Source organism: Poecilia formosa, unplaced genomic scaffold, assembly GCF_000485575.1.
Source record: "Poecilia formosa unplaced genomic scaffold, Poecilia_formosa-5.1.2 Scaffold206, whole genome shotgun sequence".
In the NCBI taxonomy this organism is placed as follows: domain Eukaryota; kingdom Metazoa; phylum Chordata; class Actinopteri; order Cyprinodontiformes; family Poeciliidae; genus Poecilia; species Poecilia formosa.
This window is the reverse complement of record NW_006800145.1, coordinates 1,114,310-1,136,173: the sequence shown is the minus strand read 5'-3', so window position 1 is coordinate 1,136,173 and position 21,864 is coordinate 1,114,310. Positions and strand designations below refer to the sequence as shown.

The 21,864-nt window shown below is 39.1% G+C and overlaps 2 protein-coding genes across 5 annotated transcripts in view; one reads left to right on the top strand and one right to left on the bottom strand.

Moving 5' to 3' along the window:
• LOC103148502 (zinc finger protein Aiolos-like) overlaps positions 1–15,425 on the bottom strand; it is a 32,214-nt gene extending 16,789 nt beyond the window's left edge. Inside the window, exon 1 of one of the 3 annotated variants that reach the window (XM_016679267.1) lies at positions 12,935–15,425. The gene's annotated coding sequence lies outside the window, so the exon portion shown is untranslated. The remainder of the gene's footprint in view (positions 1–12,934) is intronic. The other 2 variants (XM_007567308.2, XM_007567309.2) reach the window with 2 other exon arrangements.
• On the top strand, positions 2,058–21,452 carry LOC103148501 (insulin-like growth factor-binding protein 4). 2 transcript variants are annotated; one of them, XM_007567307.2, is made up of 4 exons: positions 2,058–3,242; positions 11,558–11,718; positions 15,452–15,577; positions 17,617–21,452. In XM_007567307.2, exons 1-4 carry the CDS (start codon positions 2,891–2,893, stop codon positions 17,752–17,754), a joined length of 777 nt encoding a protein of 258 aa, XP_007567369.1. In that variant the 5' UTR covers positions 2,058–2,890; the 3' UTR covers positions 17,755–21,452. The 2 variants fall into 2 exon arrangements, with proteins under 2 accessions (XP_007567369.1, XP_007567368.1); XM_007567306.2 differs by having other exon boundaries at positions 2,068–3,242; positions 11,555–11,718.
• The last annotated feature ends 412 nt before the right edge of the window (positions 21,453–21,864 follow it).

Genomic DNA, 21,864 nt, shown 5'->3' with positions numbered 1-21,864 from the left:
AACACATTACAAGAGAGCTGAGATAGGATGAATTTTTGGTTAGCATGCGAGTAAAGAACCATATCTGACAAGAGAAGCCTGAGGTGATTGTTATAATAACTTGCAGGATTCACAAAAGCTCTCTCTATAAAGGAGTCTGACTGTATTTTCCTTTAAAACTGCATACCATCATTGACAGGTTATGCGCTTAGAAGAATCAGTTTTCCAAATATTTTTTTGATTTTCTCCAGTCTATAAAAAAGCAATCCAGAGTGTTCTCAGAAACAAGTCAAAAAGCCAGACTCTGATTACTTAGGGTTGAATCAGTGCCTCTGATAAAAGTACTTTGAGACGTTGGCGAAACATTCTGCTCATCACCCCGTTTTGTGTAGTAGTTAGTTCAGAGTGGTACCGGGTGGTAAATTTTCTATCATGCTTAGTGTTTTGCGTGCGTTAATAAAAGGGCTGGTGTCATCTAACAAAAACACATTCTTCATCAGGTAAAGACCCCTTGTGGTTTTCTTTCAACAATGGCTTTTTTCCCTACTCCTTTATAGAGGCCATATTTATGGAGTCAACGAATCAGCTCCTCCAGAGTTACCACTATACGCATCTATGATCAATGTTTGGCTTGGCCTGTCTACTTTAGGTGGACAACTATGTGTTGGTAGGTTTGTAGTTTTACCATACTCTTTCCATTTCGGGATGATGGTTTTAACATTGCTCTGTGAGATGTTCAGCATGGAATATTGTTCTGTAACCTAACCCTACTTTAAACTTCCCCACAAAATTTTTCCCTCAGCTGTCTGCTGTAATCCTTGGTCTTCATGATGTTTTTCAATCTTCGTACAAAGACCAGAGACCCTCACAGAACAGCTGTGGATTACATACACATATGCGGGCTCCAATTTTAGGACTTCTGAAAGCAACTGGGTGCAATGGATTTTATTTAGGGAAAACAGAGGAAAGGGGACTGAGCAGATAAACTACACTTTTCAGCACACCAGACTTTTCATTTCAGCTCCATTTCATAATTATGCATTACTACACTTCACACAAGAGCTCAAAAATACATAGACGTTTGTGGTTGTAACATGTTGAAGAGTTCAAGGAGCACACATAATTTAACAAGGCACTTTATCTGACCTTCATCCGCCAAGCCACTGTTAACCTTTAAGAAGCCCATCCTTTGTTCGCTACCCCCACCCCTCATAAATGCCACAGAATGTAATGGGGGCTTGCTAACTACCTATTGGGTTAGTTTGCTGTTTTACAAGTTAGTCATCCTAATAAAGGAGCTTTCTAAAAAGCCAACAGATGTTTTCTCGTTAATGTGCGACTCAACAAGATTGGCCACGGTGTAGAATGACCTGTGTAAACAAACATGCAATCACTACCGTGGATAAAGCAACCCTCAAGGAGATTTCAGAAACAAGCCATGCCGCCATTCCCACCTGAGTGGTGCCTTGTGAACGTTTGGCTGCTGCCCATGGCCCGTCTATGGCAACCAGCCACGAGCTTGGAAAAACAAAAAAAGCAGAAAGAACGCACGCTCACAAAAGCATTACAATGCATGCTGGGTTTCCATGGCAAAATGAAAGCAAAGGAACACAGGAAAAAAAAAGTGAGATGTCGACCAGTAAAAGCCATTAAAAGCTGGGTGGAGGGCATATCTGTTCACACTGGCAAACAAGAACAAAGTACAGTCTTTCATGATCAGAAACACACATGATAAACTGTCCCTGCTGTGCAGTGTTATTTAAACAGAATCTTGAAGGGTGGGGGGCTTTTTTTTTTTTTTTTGGGCAGGGCAGGGCAGGGCAGGATCAGGAAGAGTGGTGTTTTGAGTGTCCCTTTGCCTTTTATAGCTGCCCACCTCAGTGAGCAGCAAGGGAGAGAAAAGGAGATCTGGGAACTGACATAATGAAGCAGGGAGTGGAGGGGGGGAGTCCATAAAAACACACCGAGACCTTGTTGAGGGAGCAGAAGTTGTTTTGTTAGCTGAACAATAATTAGCTCCACAGACATGTACATGGATTTTCTACGTTTGGGGTTGATTCAAGAGGAGAGCACCTGGTGGGTTCCTGCTTCTTTTCAGAACCAAATGTATCATTTTGCAGACTGCAAATCAATACAAGAGGCTGTCATGTAAAATACACCAAGTCTGAGTGGATAGTGAGTGAGAACAAGTGAGAAGGCGATTCAACTGTTTTCCTCTGTGCAATCAGGACTGAGAGAGGACAAGCAAGGGGGAGTGTGCACAAGTTTGCAGGTCTGAGAGTGTGAGAAAGCTTTGGAGAGACAGAGGGAGACAGAGGAGAGAGCTTCAGCCTGGCTTTTCTCTGCTGCGTCTGGAGAGAGAGGCGTGTCCACGGACCAGTATAAAGTCCAAAGAGAGCGGCTCGCATTGAGACATTCTCAGAAGACGGTCCTGCGTGTTGCACACTGACCAGAGGAGGAAACTGTGGAAACTGTGGCGATTCCGTTTTTGATGACCAGCTTTGCATTTGGACACTTGTTGACTAGGTATTTTTTGGCGTTTCCTCAAAAGGTGGATGACACTCACCTGAAGAAATCACTTGTATATCTGTCAATCTCAACAAAAAATAATTTTTTTAATCACCAGAACATTCTCTAGCTGATAAAAGACAGGTTCCAGTTTCTGCACTGTGAAATTGAACCAGAGGAACAGAGCGGTAATACAGTCGAGGCATTGTGTTCTTGCAGTCGAAACACTAACCGGCTGACATATCAAAAGATTCCTGGACAAAGTGTTCCTTTGAAACCTTCTTTGTCTGTCTAAAGTCTGCTGTTAGAAAGGAAAGTCATCAAAAAGCAAGAGAAGGGAGGGGTGAACCTGAGAGGATCCTTGACAAAGGGCAAAGGACTACGTGCAGGTGTCTGAGCTGTCATGGTGCGAGGACGTGGCGTGGCTTCAACCTGCTGGGGCCTGTGGACATTCGGTGTACTGTCACTGGCGGCACTGTGCTTATCGGACCAGGCCATCCGCTGTCCAGTGTGCTCCGAAGAGAGGCTGGCCAGCTGCCGTCTGCCCGAGGGTTGTGAAGAAACGGTGCGTGAGCCTGGCTGCGGTTGCTGCCCCACCTGTGCTCTTCCTAAAGGGGCACACTGTGGTGTGTACTCGCCCCGATGTGGCACTGGCCTCCGATGCTACCCACCACGGGGTGTGGAGAGGCCGCTGCACTCCCTGATGCATGGCCAGGGCATCTGTACAGACGAGAGGGAAGTGGAGGAGAACTCAGGTAAGAGCAAAAAGATTTGAGTATGCATCCTTTCTGCCTCTGCCAGGCAGGCTCGCGACAGGAAAGATTTCCAGGAAATGTCCAATTACAATCCTTCAGTCCCAGTTGACCAGGTCAAATTCCTGCTTCTTTGCTCACTTGGCCTTACCTGACCTGGGGAGAGGTTGTGACAAGGTCCTGCGTGTTCACCCTAATCTCAGCTAAGCCGTGAAGCAGAGCATGCTTCCTGTCAGCCAAGCTCACACAGTCCCTCTGCTGTCTCCTGGTTGCTCGCTGTGAAAGGGGCCCTGCTGTGCAGCGCAGGCTTAAGACATGCGAGCGTCTTGGTGTTGGCTGGGGCAGACGACGTGTGTAAGAAGTTATGCTGTACCTGTTTCAGTGAAAGAGTGGATTAAAGAGATCCTGCAGGGAGCTGTCAGGCATAGGCAGGGATGTACACCATAGCTGCGGTGTAAATGTAAGTCCATGTGTGTGCCTTTGTAATGGGAGGAGGTAATAAAAGCTGCTGTATGAAATGTCTGTAATGGAGTGAGGCCAGTCTGGGGCTATTAGCGCTCTCTGCAATCAGTAATTCACTTGGTGCTCTTTCATGGATATCCCCCTTCCTCCTGTTCCTCCTGCTGCTGCTGCAGACTTCAAAGAATTCTTCTCCTGATCTCTCCATCAAGCTCTTCTGGTATTTGGGGTCTCTTTTTCTCTCCCCCGACTTCTCTTTGTTATAGTATTCTTCTGAAAATGAAAAAAAAAAAAGTCTGCATCTAGTTTTACACAGTTGAAGGAATAATTATTGATGTTTTATAAGCTGAACTTTTTTTTGGAGAGGACATGTACTATTGGTGCCTTTAAAGAGAAATCCGATCGTTCTAATGTTTTTGAAGATATGTGAGCTGTTGCATTTCTTATACTGCAATTGCTCCTGCTGAACTCAAGCTCCCAGATCATTACTGGCCTCTGAGAACACCAGAGAAGTAGATGAGGCTCAGCCAATAGAAAGCTCCCAGGGGGTGCATCCTAACTGCAGCATCTGCTCCCCCTGACCCGATCCACCCCGCCTCCTGTGTGCCCCGACGAGCCTTCGAGCGCATCGCCCACTGCCTCCAGCTCCTTGATGAGGATGAGCTCATCGGCACCCTGGCTGCCAGAGCTGAAATTAGAGCCTTCTGCTCTCTGTGCATGACCGGCATAGGTTAGCATGACTACACGAAGTCAGAAAAAAGAAAGGAGCTGATTTTTTGGAGTTTGATAAAAAAAAATTCAAAAAGGACAACAAAAAACAAGCAGCTGAATGCATTTGTCTCAGCTTTCATCAGTCCACACCCGAATGTTACTGCTGCCCTTTGATGTTGCGCTGACCATTAAGCTGTCCTGAATGTAGGTTGCAACAAACTAATGAGGAGTCATGTCTGTTTTTTTTTTTGTTGTTGTTGTTGTTTTCTTTTGTTCTGGGAATGAAAGCTTTTGGAAACTTTTGTGTTTTGAGTGTTCGGTAATCTGAGTGTTGAGTCTCCCCACTGAACCCCCCTCCCCCAATACCCCAAAGAGTCTGTCATAACAAAGAGGTGCAGTTTCCCCATAAACCAAACTGTAAATCAGTTCTACCAAGGCTTCTGAGATCCAGTGAATATGAGGAGAAACAATCAGAAAAAGAGGAAGTGGAGAAAGGCAACTTCATTCACAGGCAGTAGATTTCCTTTGTGGCGCATTCTCTGCACTTATGCATTATTAAACAAGGGGGTGCATCTCCTGAATACATGCCCCACTCCTAGCAACAGTGAACATGCAAGATAAAAATAGAAGAGGGTTTTTAAAAACCAAGAGGATTCATAATAAAAGGAGCTAGGATGCAGCAAGGCACATCTTTGCTGAAAGGATGTTAAGGCTGGATGTAAGAGCCCTGCTTGAAAAAATGATTTTTAATACAAATTTTTGTCATTTGATATCAATACTGACAAACTAAAACATAAAGCATAAAACATAAATCCTAAGAAGAAAATGTATTCTGTATGGTGACTTTTACCATCTCAACAACAGGCGCTCTACTGAATCTCATGTTAAAGTCAAAGACTTCTTAAGTGTTTCTTCCTAGAAACACTCAGTCTTAATACTCAGAATAAATCATCATGCATGTGTTGGCATACATCCCTGCATTCCTGCCGAGAGAACCCGGGTGCCGGGTATTGGGGCACTTCTCTCTTGTGGCAAACACAGATATCGTTTACGAACTGATTCATACCGATGTCAGACTATGAAAAGTCCTACAACTGGAGGCCCCAACAGGATTTGACGAATAACGCTGTCAGTAATGCTGGACTCTGTTTGGCCACACTGAGTTTGCTGTGACGCACACAGGTCATTATAAAAGCCACACACTAATGTAGATGGGGTTTTTCGGCACTTTCAAACTAGTTGAAAATCTGAACTAAATTTCCATAGATTCTGTTTATTTATAAGGATTTGGTTTACAACAAATACAATGGTAAGGCACAGGAAAAATCTAATCCAATTTAGAGGTCTTCAGTTTCCCTGAATCGCGCTGGCCAATAACACTATTGCACAAGCATTGGCAAAGCCTCTACCTCTTTTAAATCTTTTGTATGGAAAACATTTTGGGTACTCGGTAGAAAAGACAAATGTTGAGGTGTATACCAATGCTAATACTTGACCTGTCTTACTGGTACCTTGCTCAAGGTTCCAAGTCTGAAATTCTGAGACTGATCAAACACCACCTGAATAATTCTTAATTGTTGAATATGCACAAAACTTTTCTCTTATTTGTGAAAACACACAAAAATGGAATATTTAAATGCTTTGAGGGATATACAGCTCTTCTCCAAATCTTTCATGTTTCAGGGTTGTTGCTGGACAACATCGTGTTCCAGCTCCCTCCAAAGATCTCCTTTTGAGTTCATGTCTGGAGACTGGCTAGGTCACTGCAGGACCCTTAAATGTTTCTGTCAGAGCAACTCTTTAGATGCCCTGCTGTGTTCTGGATCATTGTCATTCTAGAAGACCCAGTCATCATTAAATCACTTGGCCAATGGATGTTGCTGCCCAAAATCTCATAACATATCCATCCCGACCCTTTTCCTGAAAAGCATCCTTAACACATGATGTTTCCACCTCACCTGCACTATAGGATTTTAATTCATGACAGCATAGTGCTACCATGGTAACCTTTGAGACTGTAGTTTGGACCTTAGTCATGATCATTGATGCGCCATGAAGTGAGCTCTTGCATGAAACCCCAATCCAAGGGAGATTGGCTGTTATCTTGAGCTTCTTCCATTCTCTACTAATAGGGCCAACAGCTGTTGTTTTCTCACCAATATCTATGCCAAACCACAGACCTAACCATCCATGCTTTGGTCAGGTCTACAACACAGTCCACAGTGTCCCTGGCTCTTTGGTCTTGACCATTGTGGAGAGTTTGCTTCCTTAATCCCCCAATGTTTTTACATGAGGAGGTGAAAAAATAGCACAGCAGACAGTCTGACACTGAAAATAGTATTTAAAGTTTTGGCTTTAGAATGGGCTTTCTTATATGTTGTACAAAATAATATCAAGCTGCATAAACATTTTGCTTGATTAAATTTAATCTTTCTTGGAATTTCATCTTTTTACAAGTCTTTAAGTTTGCATCAAAGTATGGAACTATGAATTCCTTTTAGGGCACTGAAATTTGAGATTTCTTTTGGCAGATGTTCTTTAGTGTTGTCTATTTGCTTTCTTTGGGCTGTGCAGTACATTTGGACAGCTGGAGCTGTTATGATGGAGACACACCAACATTTCAACTTGTCCTGCCCATGACATTTATACTGTGGGGACAGTTAATCATTGTGGGTCACTACATCATCTGCTGATAGTAAAGGAGCATTTATTCCCACTTACTAAGCATGGTTTTAACAAGTTAAAGAGGAGAATGGCTCTTCTTAATATAAGAACGGCAGTCTTGTTTATTTCCATGCATTATGTTAGTGAATTCAATTTGAAAGTGGAAACAAAGGGTGCATTCCAAAGTAGTTCAGCCTAATTCAGTGCTGCTGTAGATTTCCTGAGGCGAAATACACACAAGCACACCCCAGCTCATTCCTCTAATGTTGTTGGATACCTGACATGAATTCAGATTTGGTTTCAATAGAGAAGAAAAATAAAATTCCTTCCTGAAAACAGAAGAAACCCAGAGTCTCAGAGGATGGCGCGGACAATGCTTTGATCCCAAAGTCTTTCACAGAATTAAAGACAATGTTTTTTTTGTTGACGATCCATCTGGAAGAGGTTCTGGCCAGCTCTTTAAACCATATTTTTGAATCTGATCCACACCTGTGTGAGTGTGTTATCCCTGGCTTGTAAATGTTTGGGGCCTCAGGCCTCAAGTCTTACTCAATTTTTAAAGTCAACAAAAGTATTTCCTTTTCATAAGCAGCTAGAAATGAGTGATAGAACGTTTGAAAACAGCTCGTTTCTATACACACTCTTCTAAAGTGGCATTTGTTCAATATGCAATCTCTTGAGTACAAAGTCTGTATTGAAAGCAAGGCATGCATTTTAATTTCTGTAGATCTGTTGCTTCGTTTTATGTCAAGCTTCCTAAACAATAAGTCTGCATTCATAATAATACTGTGTTTGCCATGCTTGGATTCACACAAATTAACATAAGGTACTGTTTTGACACGAGTTGGAAGTGGAGCAGAATCAGACGTAGCTAAAACTGATTTTCTTGTCTTCTTGATCAAATATTGACATAACTTTGTTTAAAATCATTCCACTGGTAAATGATAGAGAGTAGACACAGACATTTCACACGAGCCTTGCTGATAGTTCTGAACAGTGTGTGTACAACTGAATCAGACATCAGCTGATGATTAACAGACTTTTAAGAAGTATTTTGCCTGGAAGCTGAAGGTCTGACATTGATACTCTGGCAGAAGCTAGTGTTGACTGAACAGAAAAGCCTCATGGTTTTTGAGCAGGGAAGACTTAAACTTGCTGCCAGACATATAAAAGTCTTTTGCTTAGTGTCATAAAGATGCCTGACAAACACTCATTACATTTGTTTCTGTTTATGTGCCGATTTCAGTTTACAGACTGTTTATTATAAACAAACCCGATACCCCGATTTTAGGAAGTAGTTTAGTTGCAATGAAGGGAGTATCTTCATCACAAGTAAACAGTTAGGACAAGGTAACTGCAGCAGTGATTGATCATCTTTGACCTTAAACATGTTGTCTGAGTCGATGCTTTGAAATTTCATCTCAGCTTTTATGGTTTATCTGGCTGGGTAGCAAATGCACCATCATAAATGTCCTAACTGATTTTCATCAAAGTGACTAACATGTTTTACTTATTGCGGATCTTCTGTTTTTATTCAACACTGCTGGAACTGGCCATTGACATGGTGCACTGGCGTAATTAGGCATATGGAAAAAAAATTGCTCTAAACTGATAACTTAAGCTCAGAGTTCAGGACTCTATCTTTTTTTTTACTTTTACTAAGATTTGCTACATCTTACACAAAGATATCAAAATCAACATTTTAAAACTGAGTTTATAGCTTGTAATGTCAGTTTTATCTATAAGAGTGAAGCCAAATACAAACATTAACATGCAGATGAATCATCTGAAGTATAAATCCAGCTGCCCGTGGCATTCAACAAGCCCCAAATACTGTGCGAGTCCTTTCTGCAGTAGACATCTGACCACACACTGTTACTGTGTCAAGACAAGTGAGTCCATCTGTCGTTAATTATTCACCAAGCGCCCTTCTATTGTGCTTTCAAGTACAACAGGAATGTCTATGGCAAAACAATTTCAAAGTATGTGTAAATATTGTATTTAAAACTACATTCTCGACCATTTTCAGGATGTTTTATTTTTTTTATTAATTGTGAAAATGAAACAATCTGCAGTTAGTCCTACATTTGCCCCTTTTTGAAAAATCTGTTCACTGTTGGAGAGAAAAAAGTATCAATGAATAAAGCAACACCAAACACTCACTGTCATTACTTCAATGGAGATGTCTGTCACAGATGGAAGAAAAAAAATTGAGCAAAGATCCTGCTCATTATGAAACCGTGACCAAGCTTTTACACATAACAGGGTTTTTTATGTGATAGACATGCTGATCTTCAGTTCAACTCTAAATTATTTTTAGAGATTTTCTTTTATGTTAAAAGTTAGATTCTTAGTTTTGCACATCTGAGTTCTTCAAAAAAAAAAAAAGAAGAAGAAGGGGTGGAAACACTTCACAGCTTGTTCTATTGAAACACAGCAGTGTGTTTCATTGGTGATACAGAGTAACAGTAAATGTTTACCATTAGCAATTGATTTGTTAAGTCTTTTAAATTCATACCACAATTACCTGCTTTTTAGGTTAATGGTTAAAATGGGGAAAAAATGGAATTCAGAAATAGAATGCAAAAGTGGAATTTGGGAAAAAATAAAACAGAATTTTGAAAATAATAAAACAGATATAGGGCCCTAAATTAGTACCTATTTTGACAACCAGTTAAAGTAATTTTCTGCAGTCTATTCTAGGGCTGAACAGTCTTAGGAAACGCTACAACATGATGCTATTGATGAAACTAGGAATGTTGTTACTGGCTATGACTAACTTTCGCTCTTCAGATGCTCAGAACAACTACCAATGCAAAGTGGATGTTTTATTAGGTGCTTGGACCAAAATTATGCAAATATAAATTAACATATAAAAAATGTCAAGAGAAATGTAAGTGATATGATAGAACAGCCAAATTAGCTACAACTGGGTGCACAAGTGGGTTCGTGAATTATTAAAAGGGTGAACTGACCTGGAGATTTTGACCCTGCAGTCGTGAATTGACCATGATATCATCAGTAAACCAAAATATTCCCGATTCAGATTTGAGGCTATCTGATAAAATTTGTCCCAAACTGAATCACCCAGCAGGACAATGATCCAAAACCCAGCAGTAGATCTACCACACAATTTTGAGATTTCTTTTTATTAGACCACTTTAAAATTGTGGACTATTTTGTGTTGGTATATTAAATAAAATCCCACTAAAAATACAGCAAGTTTTTTTTTTTTCGTTAACAAGGAACCACACAAATGAATGTTTTTTCAGGGCTCTGTTTTTTTACAATTTCTGCTCACCTGCCACAACCAACACCCTTCAATCTGTCAGCTTAGGCCATAAAATGTTGGAAATATATCAAACATGGCAAAGGGGGGGTGATCCAAGTGAAACCACATACAGAAGTAGTGACTTCCTCCATGGAAAACAGCAGGGTAGCAAACAGGACATGCCACCCCTGACCCACTTCTAAATCACTTTGGCTTGCCCTGTGAAAGAGCGTGGAATCAGAGAAGTACGGACAAAAAGAAGAGCAAGGGACAAAGTGACGGAAGCAGCTGAAATGCTGTTGCTTTTTGCTGAAGAATGTGCTTAACACCAACAAGACTAAAAATACAAACAGCTGAGAGACACTTTCCATCTCGGACAAGCAATGCTGCACAGCTCTGAAAAACTTTGTTCAACATTGTTCAGCTCCTGACTTTTGAACCTTTGAACCTTTCCTTCATTGTCTTTTAGGCTCGTCTTTGAAGTCAGAAGGGAATAGAAAGATGGTTGAGAACAAAGGATTGCAACTTACAAGATACTTTGCCATTCCTCCAGTCACGTTCACTGACTGGTGCCCTCTTATGACAGAGCAAATGCCCTCTATCAACCTCCATTTGGAACAAAGCGATGTTGCTGAGCAGTTTTTGAGGACGAAGAGCGAGGAGGGCATTTCCTCAGGAAGCAGCTGGGTGCCTTCAGGCCCAGAGAGCTGCAGAATTATAGGCATACAAAGGTGAAAGTGGTGCTGACCACAATGCAGAGAGGATGGAAGAGGTGGCATCGTTTTAAAATACCTCCTAGCTTGGTCATAACACAGTAGCTGAAGGTCGGTGCTGAAGAGGAGAGCCCAATTACCGAGGCTCCTTCGATACGGTTAACCAGGCGTATTGTTGGCAGGGATTTCTCCACGTTCAGCTGTAGGAGATCTACCACATCTTGCTAAAATATTGACACCCTTTTAACTTTATCACATTTCTCAACTTCACAACCACTTCTTTTAATGTACTGTATTTAAATTATTAATTAAAATAATTATTATAATAAGTGCGGGGGTTTGGGGCTATTTTATTGGTAGGCCAACAAATGTAGAATGTAGAAAATAAATGGTACATGGTTTTCAGAATTTCTTACCAATAAAATCTGAACAGAGGAACTGAATTTGCAATAATTTGTAACTAAATCCTTTCCATATCTCCATGACTATGTCTTTAGCAGTGGACAGACAGGAGGAGATCATCCCTGAACACCCGAATAACAGCAATATCCGGTGCAGTCCGCAGGACAAGCGCTGCATCCAGAAGACCATGGCACGACACCCTCTGAAAACCACAAATCTGAGAAGCAACAGCGCCAGAGAGGAGACCAAGCCAGTGCTGGTGAGTGAAATTATCACCTAACAGCAAACAGAAAAATATAAACCACGTGAGCTACAACACATTCGTAAGCCCCAGCAGGTATTTTACATCAGGATTCAATTGGTCCTGGTTCAAATTCTTAAAAAAAAAGAAAAAAAAAAAAGAAAAAAAAAGTAACTCCTATTAAGAACATTTTGCTCACTAATTATTAGAATAACGAAAAAAAAAGTAAAATTATCCCTCCATTGAACTGATGTTAAGAAAGTCCAGCAGAAAGCTCAAAGTTTTCACAAGTTGATGTTCGAAGTATTATTTTAGATGGAGACGCATCCTTTGCTACAAATGATGAAGCGTACACTAAAGGAATGCAATATCATTCAATTTAAAATGATTATTTTATTAAATAGAGGAATTGAATTATTTAATTGCATTTTAATGATTCATTTGCATTCTATTATTGTATAAAATTAGCGCAAGTGGTTAAATGAAAAGTCTGCCGAATGTGGCAATAATTCTTATACAATTAATTGTCAGAATAGTCAATAAAATAACCACTTACTGAAATAATTGTAGCAACTCTACACTCTTGCATCAATGTGCAGTTTGTTCCGTTTGTCTGAGAAATGAATGGCCATACCACTGTAATTGCTCAATAGCAGGCACATGTCTTAATGCCTTTATGTAGATAATATACGACACATCTTGTGGATGGTCAGCAGGTTTAAAGACACCTGACGAGGAATTACGACCCACCTATCTTTACAGAAACCCAGTAGGTTTCTTAGCTGCCAACTGGTTAACTTGAAGCATTCCCTTCTTAACTGGAGACTGCCTAGATCACAGTAAATGACCCTAATGTGATTCTTTTTAAGCCACTCCTTTGGCCTGATGGCAAATAGGCCATTATAATGCAGGGGGCCCCATGCATAGCTCACTTTCAGTGTCCTGCCTGAAGGGAGAACGCTTTGCTTCAAATTTTAACAATGGCCCCTTGCTGTGGTGAAGTCATCCTGTACCTTGGCAAAAAAACAGCCTTACAGCGTAATACTCCTGGGAGATGTTGCTCTTTGGATCATACTCTGCATTTTTTTTTTTTCCACCAAAGACATGTGTCGGGCTGATGCCAAAGGTCTCATCTGACCACATCACTTTCTCCTAAATCACACTGAAACAATGGGAACCTAAAACACACAGTATGGTGCCGACACACTTAAATAAATTATGCAAAGTGACTTACCAATATTCTTGGTAACTGTGGTTCCACTTGTGCTGAGATTGTTAACACACTCTTCCTTTGCAATTGTAGACTGATCCATCACTTTTGTCTTGATCCCCTTCAATCCAAGATCTTTTACAGAGTCAAACCAAGGGTCGCAAAGTTTTCGTGCTTTTCCAAATTCCATGTACATAAAATGCATGCGTTATCTCTCGCATGCTTTGATACAACTTTGATCTTGACTGTCATGGTGGAGAGATGTGAATGGAAGAAATTATGATTTTGTGGCACGCACACTTTATGCGTGCAACTAGTTGAGATCCGGGGCTTTGGTAATTGTCCCATGACCAATATGCAGATAATTCAGACTGAGCTGTAGGGTATTAAATGCTTATTTCACTCAAAAACAGGGTAACTTTGAAGCCATGTAAAATTTGACTTACATTCTGACTATCTCACAAATGAGAGAGGTTATTTCTTGAGTGAGCAAACTTACAAATCAGCAGGGAGTTGAATGTTTATTTTTCCACTTGTGCAATAGAGAACAACTCCTAGATTAAATTATGGTTAATTCAACAGAGTTGTTTTCACCTGACTTTGAAAAACAAATTTGAATAAATTTTGCCTCTATCCAAGTAATGGTCATTTTAAGATTGGAAATGTTTTAGGAGAAACAAAGTCTACCGGTTCTAAAATACTTGTTTGCAACCTACATAACGCAATGTATGCAAGTTGCAAACCAACAACTGGTCTCAAACACCGGCCCCAGAGGGCCAGTTTCCTGGAAATTTTAGACATTTCTCTGCTACAACACACCCAAATCAAATAACTACTCCATTAGCTGGACTCTGTTAATCTTGAATGCATGCTGAGGAGGTAACTTATCCATTTCACTCAAGTTCATTGGATGTTCATTGACGTTTGAGAATCCTACTCTTGGACATGAGCTACTAAAAACTTATTGAATGTACTCTAAGCATTTAATTAATTTACTTATTGTGGAGAACATTATAGCTTTTTGGCATTCTATGTTTTATAGATTAACACTGAAATTTGATATTAGCTGGCTAATTAGCAGAGCTACTTTTGCTCGCTTAGCTTGTCGGAACGCTGGTTAAAACACGCTGCTCTAAACTTTTAGCATGCAAAGTTTCTTTCAGAAGAACTTTGATTACCTTCATTACAATAATTGGTGGCGCTCCTCCGCTTTGCACGCCACGTTCCAAGAAACCACCAGACTCTTATTCTTCCTCTTTTAAGTTTTACTGGCGGTTGGTAAACCAACTGAAGGGGCATTTACTGCCACCTACCGGACTGGAGTGTAGTTGGCAAAGACGTCAAAAGTGCAACGGCACAGGTAAGGGAGGGGCAAGTAGGGACAAGTGTTGCCAGATTGGGCGAGTTTCTCCCCAATTGGGCTTCTTTTGAACACGTTGGGCTGGGAAAAGCACAGGTTTTGGCAGGTTTCTAATATTTGGGCTGTTTTTCACAGCATTTGACTGGTTTTTAGAAAGTCCACATTAAATCCAAATAGTTATCACCGAGAGGCAGAAAAGTAAAAAAAAAAACTTCAACATTTTAATGACATGCCATATTCTTACTCTCATTTTATTAGTTAATTTATTTTTGAAATTATATCAGATAATAAAGTGTCACTATGGAATTGTTTTGGCCCATGTCCATTTTAACCTGAGTTTGAGAATTAGGCTTGTTTTTTGTTGTTTGTTTTTTTAGTTTTGATTTGGAAGCTGTCAGTCTTTCAACCCTGCTTCAATCTCCGCTCACTCTGGAACTTTCTTTGATATTTTAATAAAATTACTTTGAAACCTGGAAACTGTGAAATAAATTATGATTTAATGGCTTCAGGTAATTTTTTTAAAACAGAGGTATACCTGGAGACATTAGCAGGCTCAAAGTCCAAGTCACCTACTTGCAACCTGACTTGGACTTGCCTCTCAAAGACTTGAGACTGCCTAGATTTGTGACCATCTCTTTCACAATTTACAGCCTACTAGCTCAGCAACAAGAGTCTATGTGCTAAACTGAGCAGCCTGCAGCCTGCAGCCTGCTCTATAACCTCTTAAAACCCTTTGGAGCTTTATGAAACTGAAAATTGGGGGGGAGGGAAGTAGATCCTGATCTGTGAAGGAGATAATTTTCTGACTGAAGAAAGATCCAAACAATCAAAGAGTTTTGTTAAAACAGGAGCTGACATGCAGAGATTGACCTTTTGATATGCAGCTGGGAACAGTTTTTAAATTAGCACAGAAAAGTAAAACCTCAAAAGGCATTCAGCTGCAAATAATTATTTGTATTTTTCATTTTTAGACATCCACTAGGAGTTGCAACACATTACATGTTTTAAATTGTGACTTTATTCAACGTTGCAACTGTCATAGCACTAATCCTTTGTATAAATAGCTTTTTGGTGTGTGTGTGTTTGTGTGTCATTATTGAGTGTGTACAAAAAAATACAGCTGCACAACTGATATCAGGGTGTTCCATAAAAGTCTCTGGAAATACTTGTTTCTCCTAAAGGCGCCCTGCCGTGCTGAGCTGCAAAGAGCTCTGGACAGATTGGCATCCAACAGCCGCACCCATGATGACCTCTTCACTATTCCCATCCCCAACTGTGACAAGAATGGAGATTTCCACCCAAAACAGGTCTGTGACTTGAAGAGCAAACTTAGTATGAGCTTTCTGGAATCCTCCTCTGGAATCACTGAGCAGACTGGTCTTTTGGCCATGTCTGCTGGTGAACTGTGAATCCTTAATGTTACGCCAAATTAAATGAAAAAGCAAATCTTTAAACTTCAAATGGCTCTATTCAGATCGCATCAGCACTCTGTGGACCAGAACACAAAACACGACCGCAGACGATGACATACTATCTTACAAGTTCAAGATCAACAAAAGAGTCTCCAAACAGACTGTCGCAGTGAAGCCAAAACCTTGTTTTTCCAAGCTGGCGTGGAAAGTGATTTACGCTCAGGAATTAAGATGTCATGCGTAAGGCAATTTGCCTGAAACCGTTGAACAACCATCACTCTATTATTGTGATCTATGCAATTAGGTTTTGAATGCAGCTGCTGCTTTTCTTTTTCTTTTTTCTTTTCTTTTATTTGTTTCCCTTCTTTTGCAAGACTGAGCAAACATGCAGATAAGAGTGAGAGAATCAGAGAATATATATATATATATATATAAAAAAAAACTGAGATAAGGCCGCTTTAAGTTGCAGACTCAGACTGTGTGATAAAAAGAAAGCTCGGCTGAGGCACCAGCCATCAAATGTCTGAGTTATGCTGATTGTGTAACGTAGTTAAAGTATCTCAGTCTGCTCAGTTTCTCAGGCATCTGTTTACTGTTTAGCTAAAACTGCACTGTGATAATACCCAAAGGGAAGCAAAGCACAGGTCATTAAGGACAACTGGGACCAATTTTAAGCCAGCGTTGCTCTGAGATTTTTAACTGGTGGTGTTGGAGCCTGTGTAAAAACTGAAATCATCCCGTTAAAAAGGTCCAAACACACGCAAAATCTGAACAGCTGAAAGCTCACACGGGGAACGTGGGGATTTGAACCTGATAATCTAATTATGCCATTCACTGTTTGTTTAGTGCCACTTTAATTGCACTTTAATTGTTGTAAATTAGTTTAACATATAATTTCGATCTCTTTAAGAGATTAGATGTTGGAGTAGTTAGTGGATACTACTGCTTTGCCTAAATGTATTTTCCACCATTTTAGAGACTACCGGTCGCGAAAAGTAAAGAGTCAAAAGAGCAAAGAGCTGCTGTTTATTTGCTCATCTAGTGCATACAGAGCAATGTCTGCATTCCTCCACAGCTATGTTCACGTCAAACTCGCTCACACATGTAGGTCACATATTTCAACTATTTTCCATTTGGACTTCCTTTGTACTTTAAAATAATTTAAAAAAAATTATTTAGAAAAAAAAACATTTAAACTTTCTTTTCTGACAGGGTCACTTTAACGTATGACAAATCCCAGAAGCTTATTTTGATTTTTAAGGTGATCTTCATCACCGTAAGTTTTTTTTTTTTTTAAACTTTTTCTTTCACTCATTTTGTGTCCAGTCTTTCTACTTATAATTTTTTTCATAGAAATGTTTGTTTGTGAAATCACAAGAAAACACAAAAATATACTAGCCAATATTTACTAGTTCATATGGCTGACATGAGTCCTGTTAGTTGCCTGTCTTGAAGGTGGCAAAATTAAATGTAAACTCATTCCCAGAATCCACTTGGGGAAAAAAATAATACTTGTTAAAAAAACATATATGTGGTATCACTACTACATACATCTAGTTCAATCACCTTTACAGGACTGAGGAGCAAAGTCCTCTAGTGTCAGGTATGTGGCATACTATTGGACAGCTGAGGCTTGGCTCCTGTTCGCTCATCAGCATGACACTGACTCCATCTAGACCAGAAAATCAACTACAGAATTGTTTGGGTGTTGGAATGGCCCAGTCAAATCCCAGAGTTTAACCTGACCGAAATTCTGTGGAGATATCTTAAACTCTACAGAAACTGCAAGTCTTGATAAACTGAATAAATGTTGTGAAGTGATGTATGTTGTTCCACCAAAGTAATGTGAGATACTGATACAGTCAGACAAAGTAGTGCAATCTTTAAAACTGCATTTCTGTGAATAATCCCTTCATCTTTACATCCATCCACAGTGCCATCCCGCACGTGACGGCCATCGGGGAAAGTGCTGGTGTGTGGATCCCAAGACAGGCATGAGGCTGCCAGGACCCCTGGAGCTGCGGGGGGATCTGGACTGCCACCAGTTAATGACTGCAACCCTAAGGGACTGAGGGGGGCAGAAAAGGGACAGTTTGGGTTTGGTGAACCAGCTGAATTTACTGGTGCTTTTAGTGGAACCATATGACTAAAGGACTTTATACTTCAGCCGAGCTCTACCAAAGGCAAACAGTTGTGGAGTTTGTGCAAAGAAAAGGAAACCATTACATTGAATTATTTTACTATTATGTTTCTGTATGTGAGAGTAAGTGATTTGAGTCTTTTGAGCACTTGTCTTGTTTTGTTCCTACCATGTGAAATTAAGACAGATTGTCTTTAAACGTGTGCGCTTTAAAGTATCAGGTGGTAGAAAAACAAAACACGCTTCTTCAGAAAGGGGCTGTACATGTGATTTATGTAAGAGAAGACGCTAACCTTTTCTGTGTAATCCTCTTAAAAAGTGGCAAAAAGCATTTAGTCCACTGTAGTATAGCTGATGAAAAACAGAAACTGATCATGTTTTCTTCTTAGTGTAGCACCAGATTGGTTGGAATTACTGAATCAAGACCATCCAGAAATATTTGCTTATGCAGTAATTATTGTTTTTGCATCTCATATTCTCTATGTAGAATAAAGCACAATGGAAAGACAAAAAACAAAACAAACAAACAAAAAAACAAAAAAAACGTAACTGAGTGACAGCATTAAAGTAGCAAAGATTTATGGGATGGGAACAACAGATTCTATGAAATGAGATGAAAGGGCTGCAAAAAACTGCAAAACCCTTGTGAACTAACAAATAAAAAGCCATAGCCTTTCACATCAAATGCACCAAAGTGAAAATTGAAATTAAATGAGAAAGTCTGTATCTCTGCAATCCCAGGACAGATTTTATTTATTATCCGGCAGTGAATTCCCCTGTCATATTTTCTGACGAACATCTTTAGCACAAAAAGCATTGGCAGTGTTGCTCTACTAACAGCCCTGTGAGCTGCTGATAGGATAATCTTCTTTCTCCAGCTGGTGCTAAAAGATGCCAGTATGACCCTTGTGTTTGTATGGATATGCTTTGGCTTACAGGATTTCTCCCCAGCAGACTGCTTGGCAGAACTAAATGGTGCTATATTCTGACTGTGCCAAAATATGAAGCAACGATGGTTTCTACAGTTTTTGTTTAGCCTTTTATAGCATTCAAGAAAAAGTGAGAAGAAAGTATTGGCATATATGAGGGGCAACCTTATGTGTTCAACTTTCTGCTTTAGCTATTGACAAATATTTTATTTTTCTTTAAAATGATGAAAATCCAGTATCCAGCTTTGCACTATAGTTGCCGCTGTTACATTTTAACTAGCTGGTGTTCTGAAAAAGGCAGAACATTTTTGTTAAATAAAACAGCATTGTGTAATGAGCTTTGGATGAGTTCTAGCTAACAAATCAAGTGTTTTAAATCTGGTATTGCTTCAAATGTACCACAAATATCCCAAAGCAAACAAAGAAATGTTCTTTTAGGTTCCCTCTTAAGTATTATGATATTCAACAGAGCATAATGTTACTGAAGGTAACCAGTAGCAGTAGCTAATAGTATGCTAATTGCATAGGCATACCATTGGGCATTCAAAGGAGCGTACTGGATTTAAGCTAACTTTTTAATGTTGTCAGATCTGGACAGTTGGGTTTGAATGTTCATCGGGAGATAGTTAATAGTGACTCAAGAAAAATATTTCTGTTGTTAGGTTCATGTTTTGTGTAGAGGACAAAACGCACCAAAGTTTAAATAAAAAGTGAGACTGTGAAGAATTTATTGACTCTAGCCAAACATGGCCTCCTTGTGTGGATAATAGTAATATCAAAGATCAATTGCTGTTAGCACAAATTCAAAGGGTGAGATCAGATTTTTGATGTTGTTTACCATTTTGCCACTTTAGTATTTCATATTTCACAATTTTGTTTACCTGACAAAGAAGAAAATAGAAGTTTCCTACCAACCATATGCCATGTTATAGCTGCCTTGAGGACATTTTGTACCCACCTTGGACTACAAAAGATTTAAAGTAGTTTAAAGATGCTTGTATGTGACAAAAAATTAAATATACCAGCAGGAGGTCTTCCATAGTTATTCTGGTTAGAGCTGAGATAGGACTTCACAATATCAAGGAAACATGACTTTGCAATATTATCGCAGAGTATTGCAGTGACACCATCAACTCCAAATATCCCACTCGCTACTCTCTTTTCTGTTATCAGAATTTCCCTATTACCATGTCTTTCACAAAGATCAAAAGCAGACAAGTGAACAAGATGGCACATGATTCAGAAACAATGACATACCTTCTCATTGTATCAAAGTAATTATTTCCAGTAATTAATTATTTGAATATTGCGCACTTATGTGATACCAGACTGATGATTGTGATTCAATGTGTTGTGCATCGTTGTGAGGAGTCATGCTTTTGCAATAGACTGGAAATTTAAAACCCTTTTGAAATGTTAAAGAATACAAATTCATAACAGTGAGTTAATGAAAAAAATCTCCTCTCTTATTTATTGAGAAAACAATTATGACTTTGGAGTCTATGATGTAAATATAGAAGTTTACACATTAAACTCCAAAACCTGGTATGGGCTGGCCCATTCCTCACTAATTTTGGCCCTTTTACCTATTGTATTTTAAAGAAAAATTTACATAATAACAAAAAATATGATAAAAGAATAATAAAATATCCATTACTATAAATTGTCTTTATTTCAAAACAAATTTCAAACTACTATGTTGTCTTGTTGAGTAGTAGGGTTATCTATGGCAAATATTAAATTCTTTTATTTGCTCATCACAACATTAAATATCAGCAAATTAATTCACTTCTCAAGGATCTTGTTAATTAGTAACCTCTCTTAGAAGAATGTATTTTATGTGATTAAAGGTTTAAGTTATATTACTAAAAATTGGAAACATTTCCTAAGTCTATTTCTAACTAGCTGTTCGATGAAGACAGTGTTGGAGAATTAATCTCTTTTCAGAGATTAAGGTAACCTTAGAATTGTTTTTAAGACCAAACAAGATTTCCTACATATTTCAATGAGCCACACAGACAGATGAAAGAATGTTTTACCTGAATCTATCTTAATGCCACTAAAGACTCAACGCTAAACATGTTCAAAAGCATTTCTTTGACTTATGATTACATTTTCATCATTTAAAAAAGTCTTATTTTTCATTTTAAATGCCTTTTGAGTGCATAAAATAGTTACTTGATAGTAAGCTGCTTAATCTAAGACTTTGCAGTTTTGAACTGTTTCTGGAGAATAGGCTATTTTTTTGTTTGCATCTGATATTATCTGTTTACGTGTAGATTATTAATGTTTGCATGCATTAAAAACAAGCCAGAAACAGATGAGGTCTGAGAATTGTTGTGCTCACATGTTTGAGTGAACAAAGAATTAAAATATAGAGTTGAAATTATTAATGTTTACCTGAAACTAAAATGTACTCATTGTAATGTATCAATTAAAATACAATAGAAACTATGCTGTAGCTGTGTAATTCTTAGTGATAAAAGTAATATCAACAGTACTGGACAACTGTAACATAAAAAAAAAAAAACATTTATGTAGGTATGTTGACCTATACAGGAGGTGATGTTGATTGATATTTTATAAGCTTTCCAACAGCTTGTGTAATCTAGACAGGTGAAAAGAAAATGTACATATTTTTTTTTCTGCACATTGTTTCAATCAATATAAGCTAACCTCTGTAAATAAAGATAATCCAGAACAAGTTTGAGATTCTGATTTGTTGGACTAATACTTTTCTTCTGTTTCCAAATATAATTCAGTCTGGGAGTTGATTTTTGAAATCTTTCAGATAACTTCCTTTTGTCAGGCAGGTTCAACGTAAGTGATTTATTGATTTTACAAGTAAGGGAGTAATGATATCACACCTGAGTCTGACAGAAATGGATCTAAAACCTGCAAGAAATAAGATCTTGGGGACTAGGCATATGCTCAACTCCATCATCTCTCTGCCCAGCTTTCTAACAAAGCGGCCAAACTGATTTAAAGAGGAGAGGCAAAAGCAATGGAGGTGGATTAGTAGCTGATGGTGTCATCTGAGACATGTAACCGTGGGAATAGTATCTATGCTGCCTGGATTTTGAGCTGTTAGCTTCTCATGATAGTCATAAGAC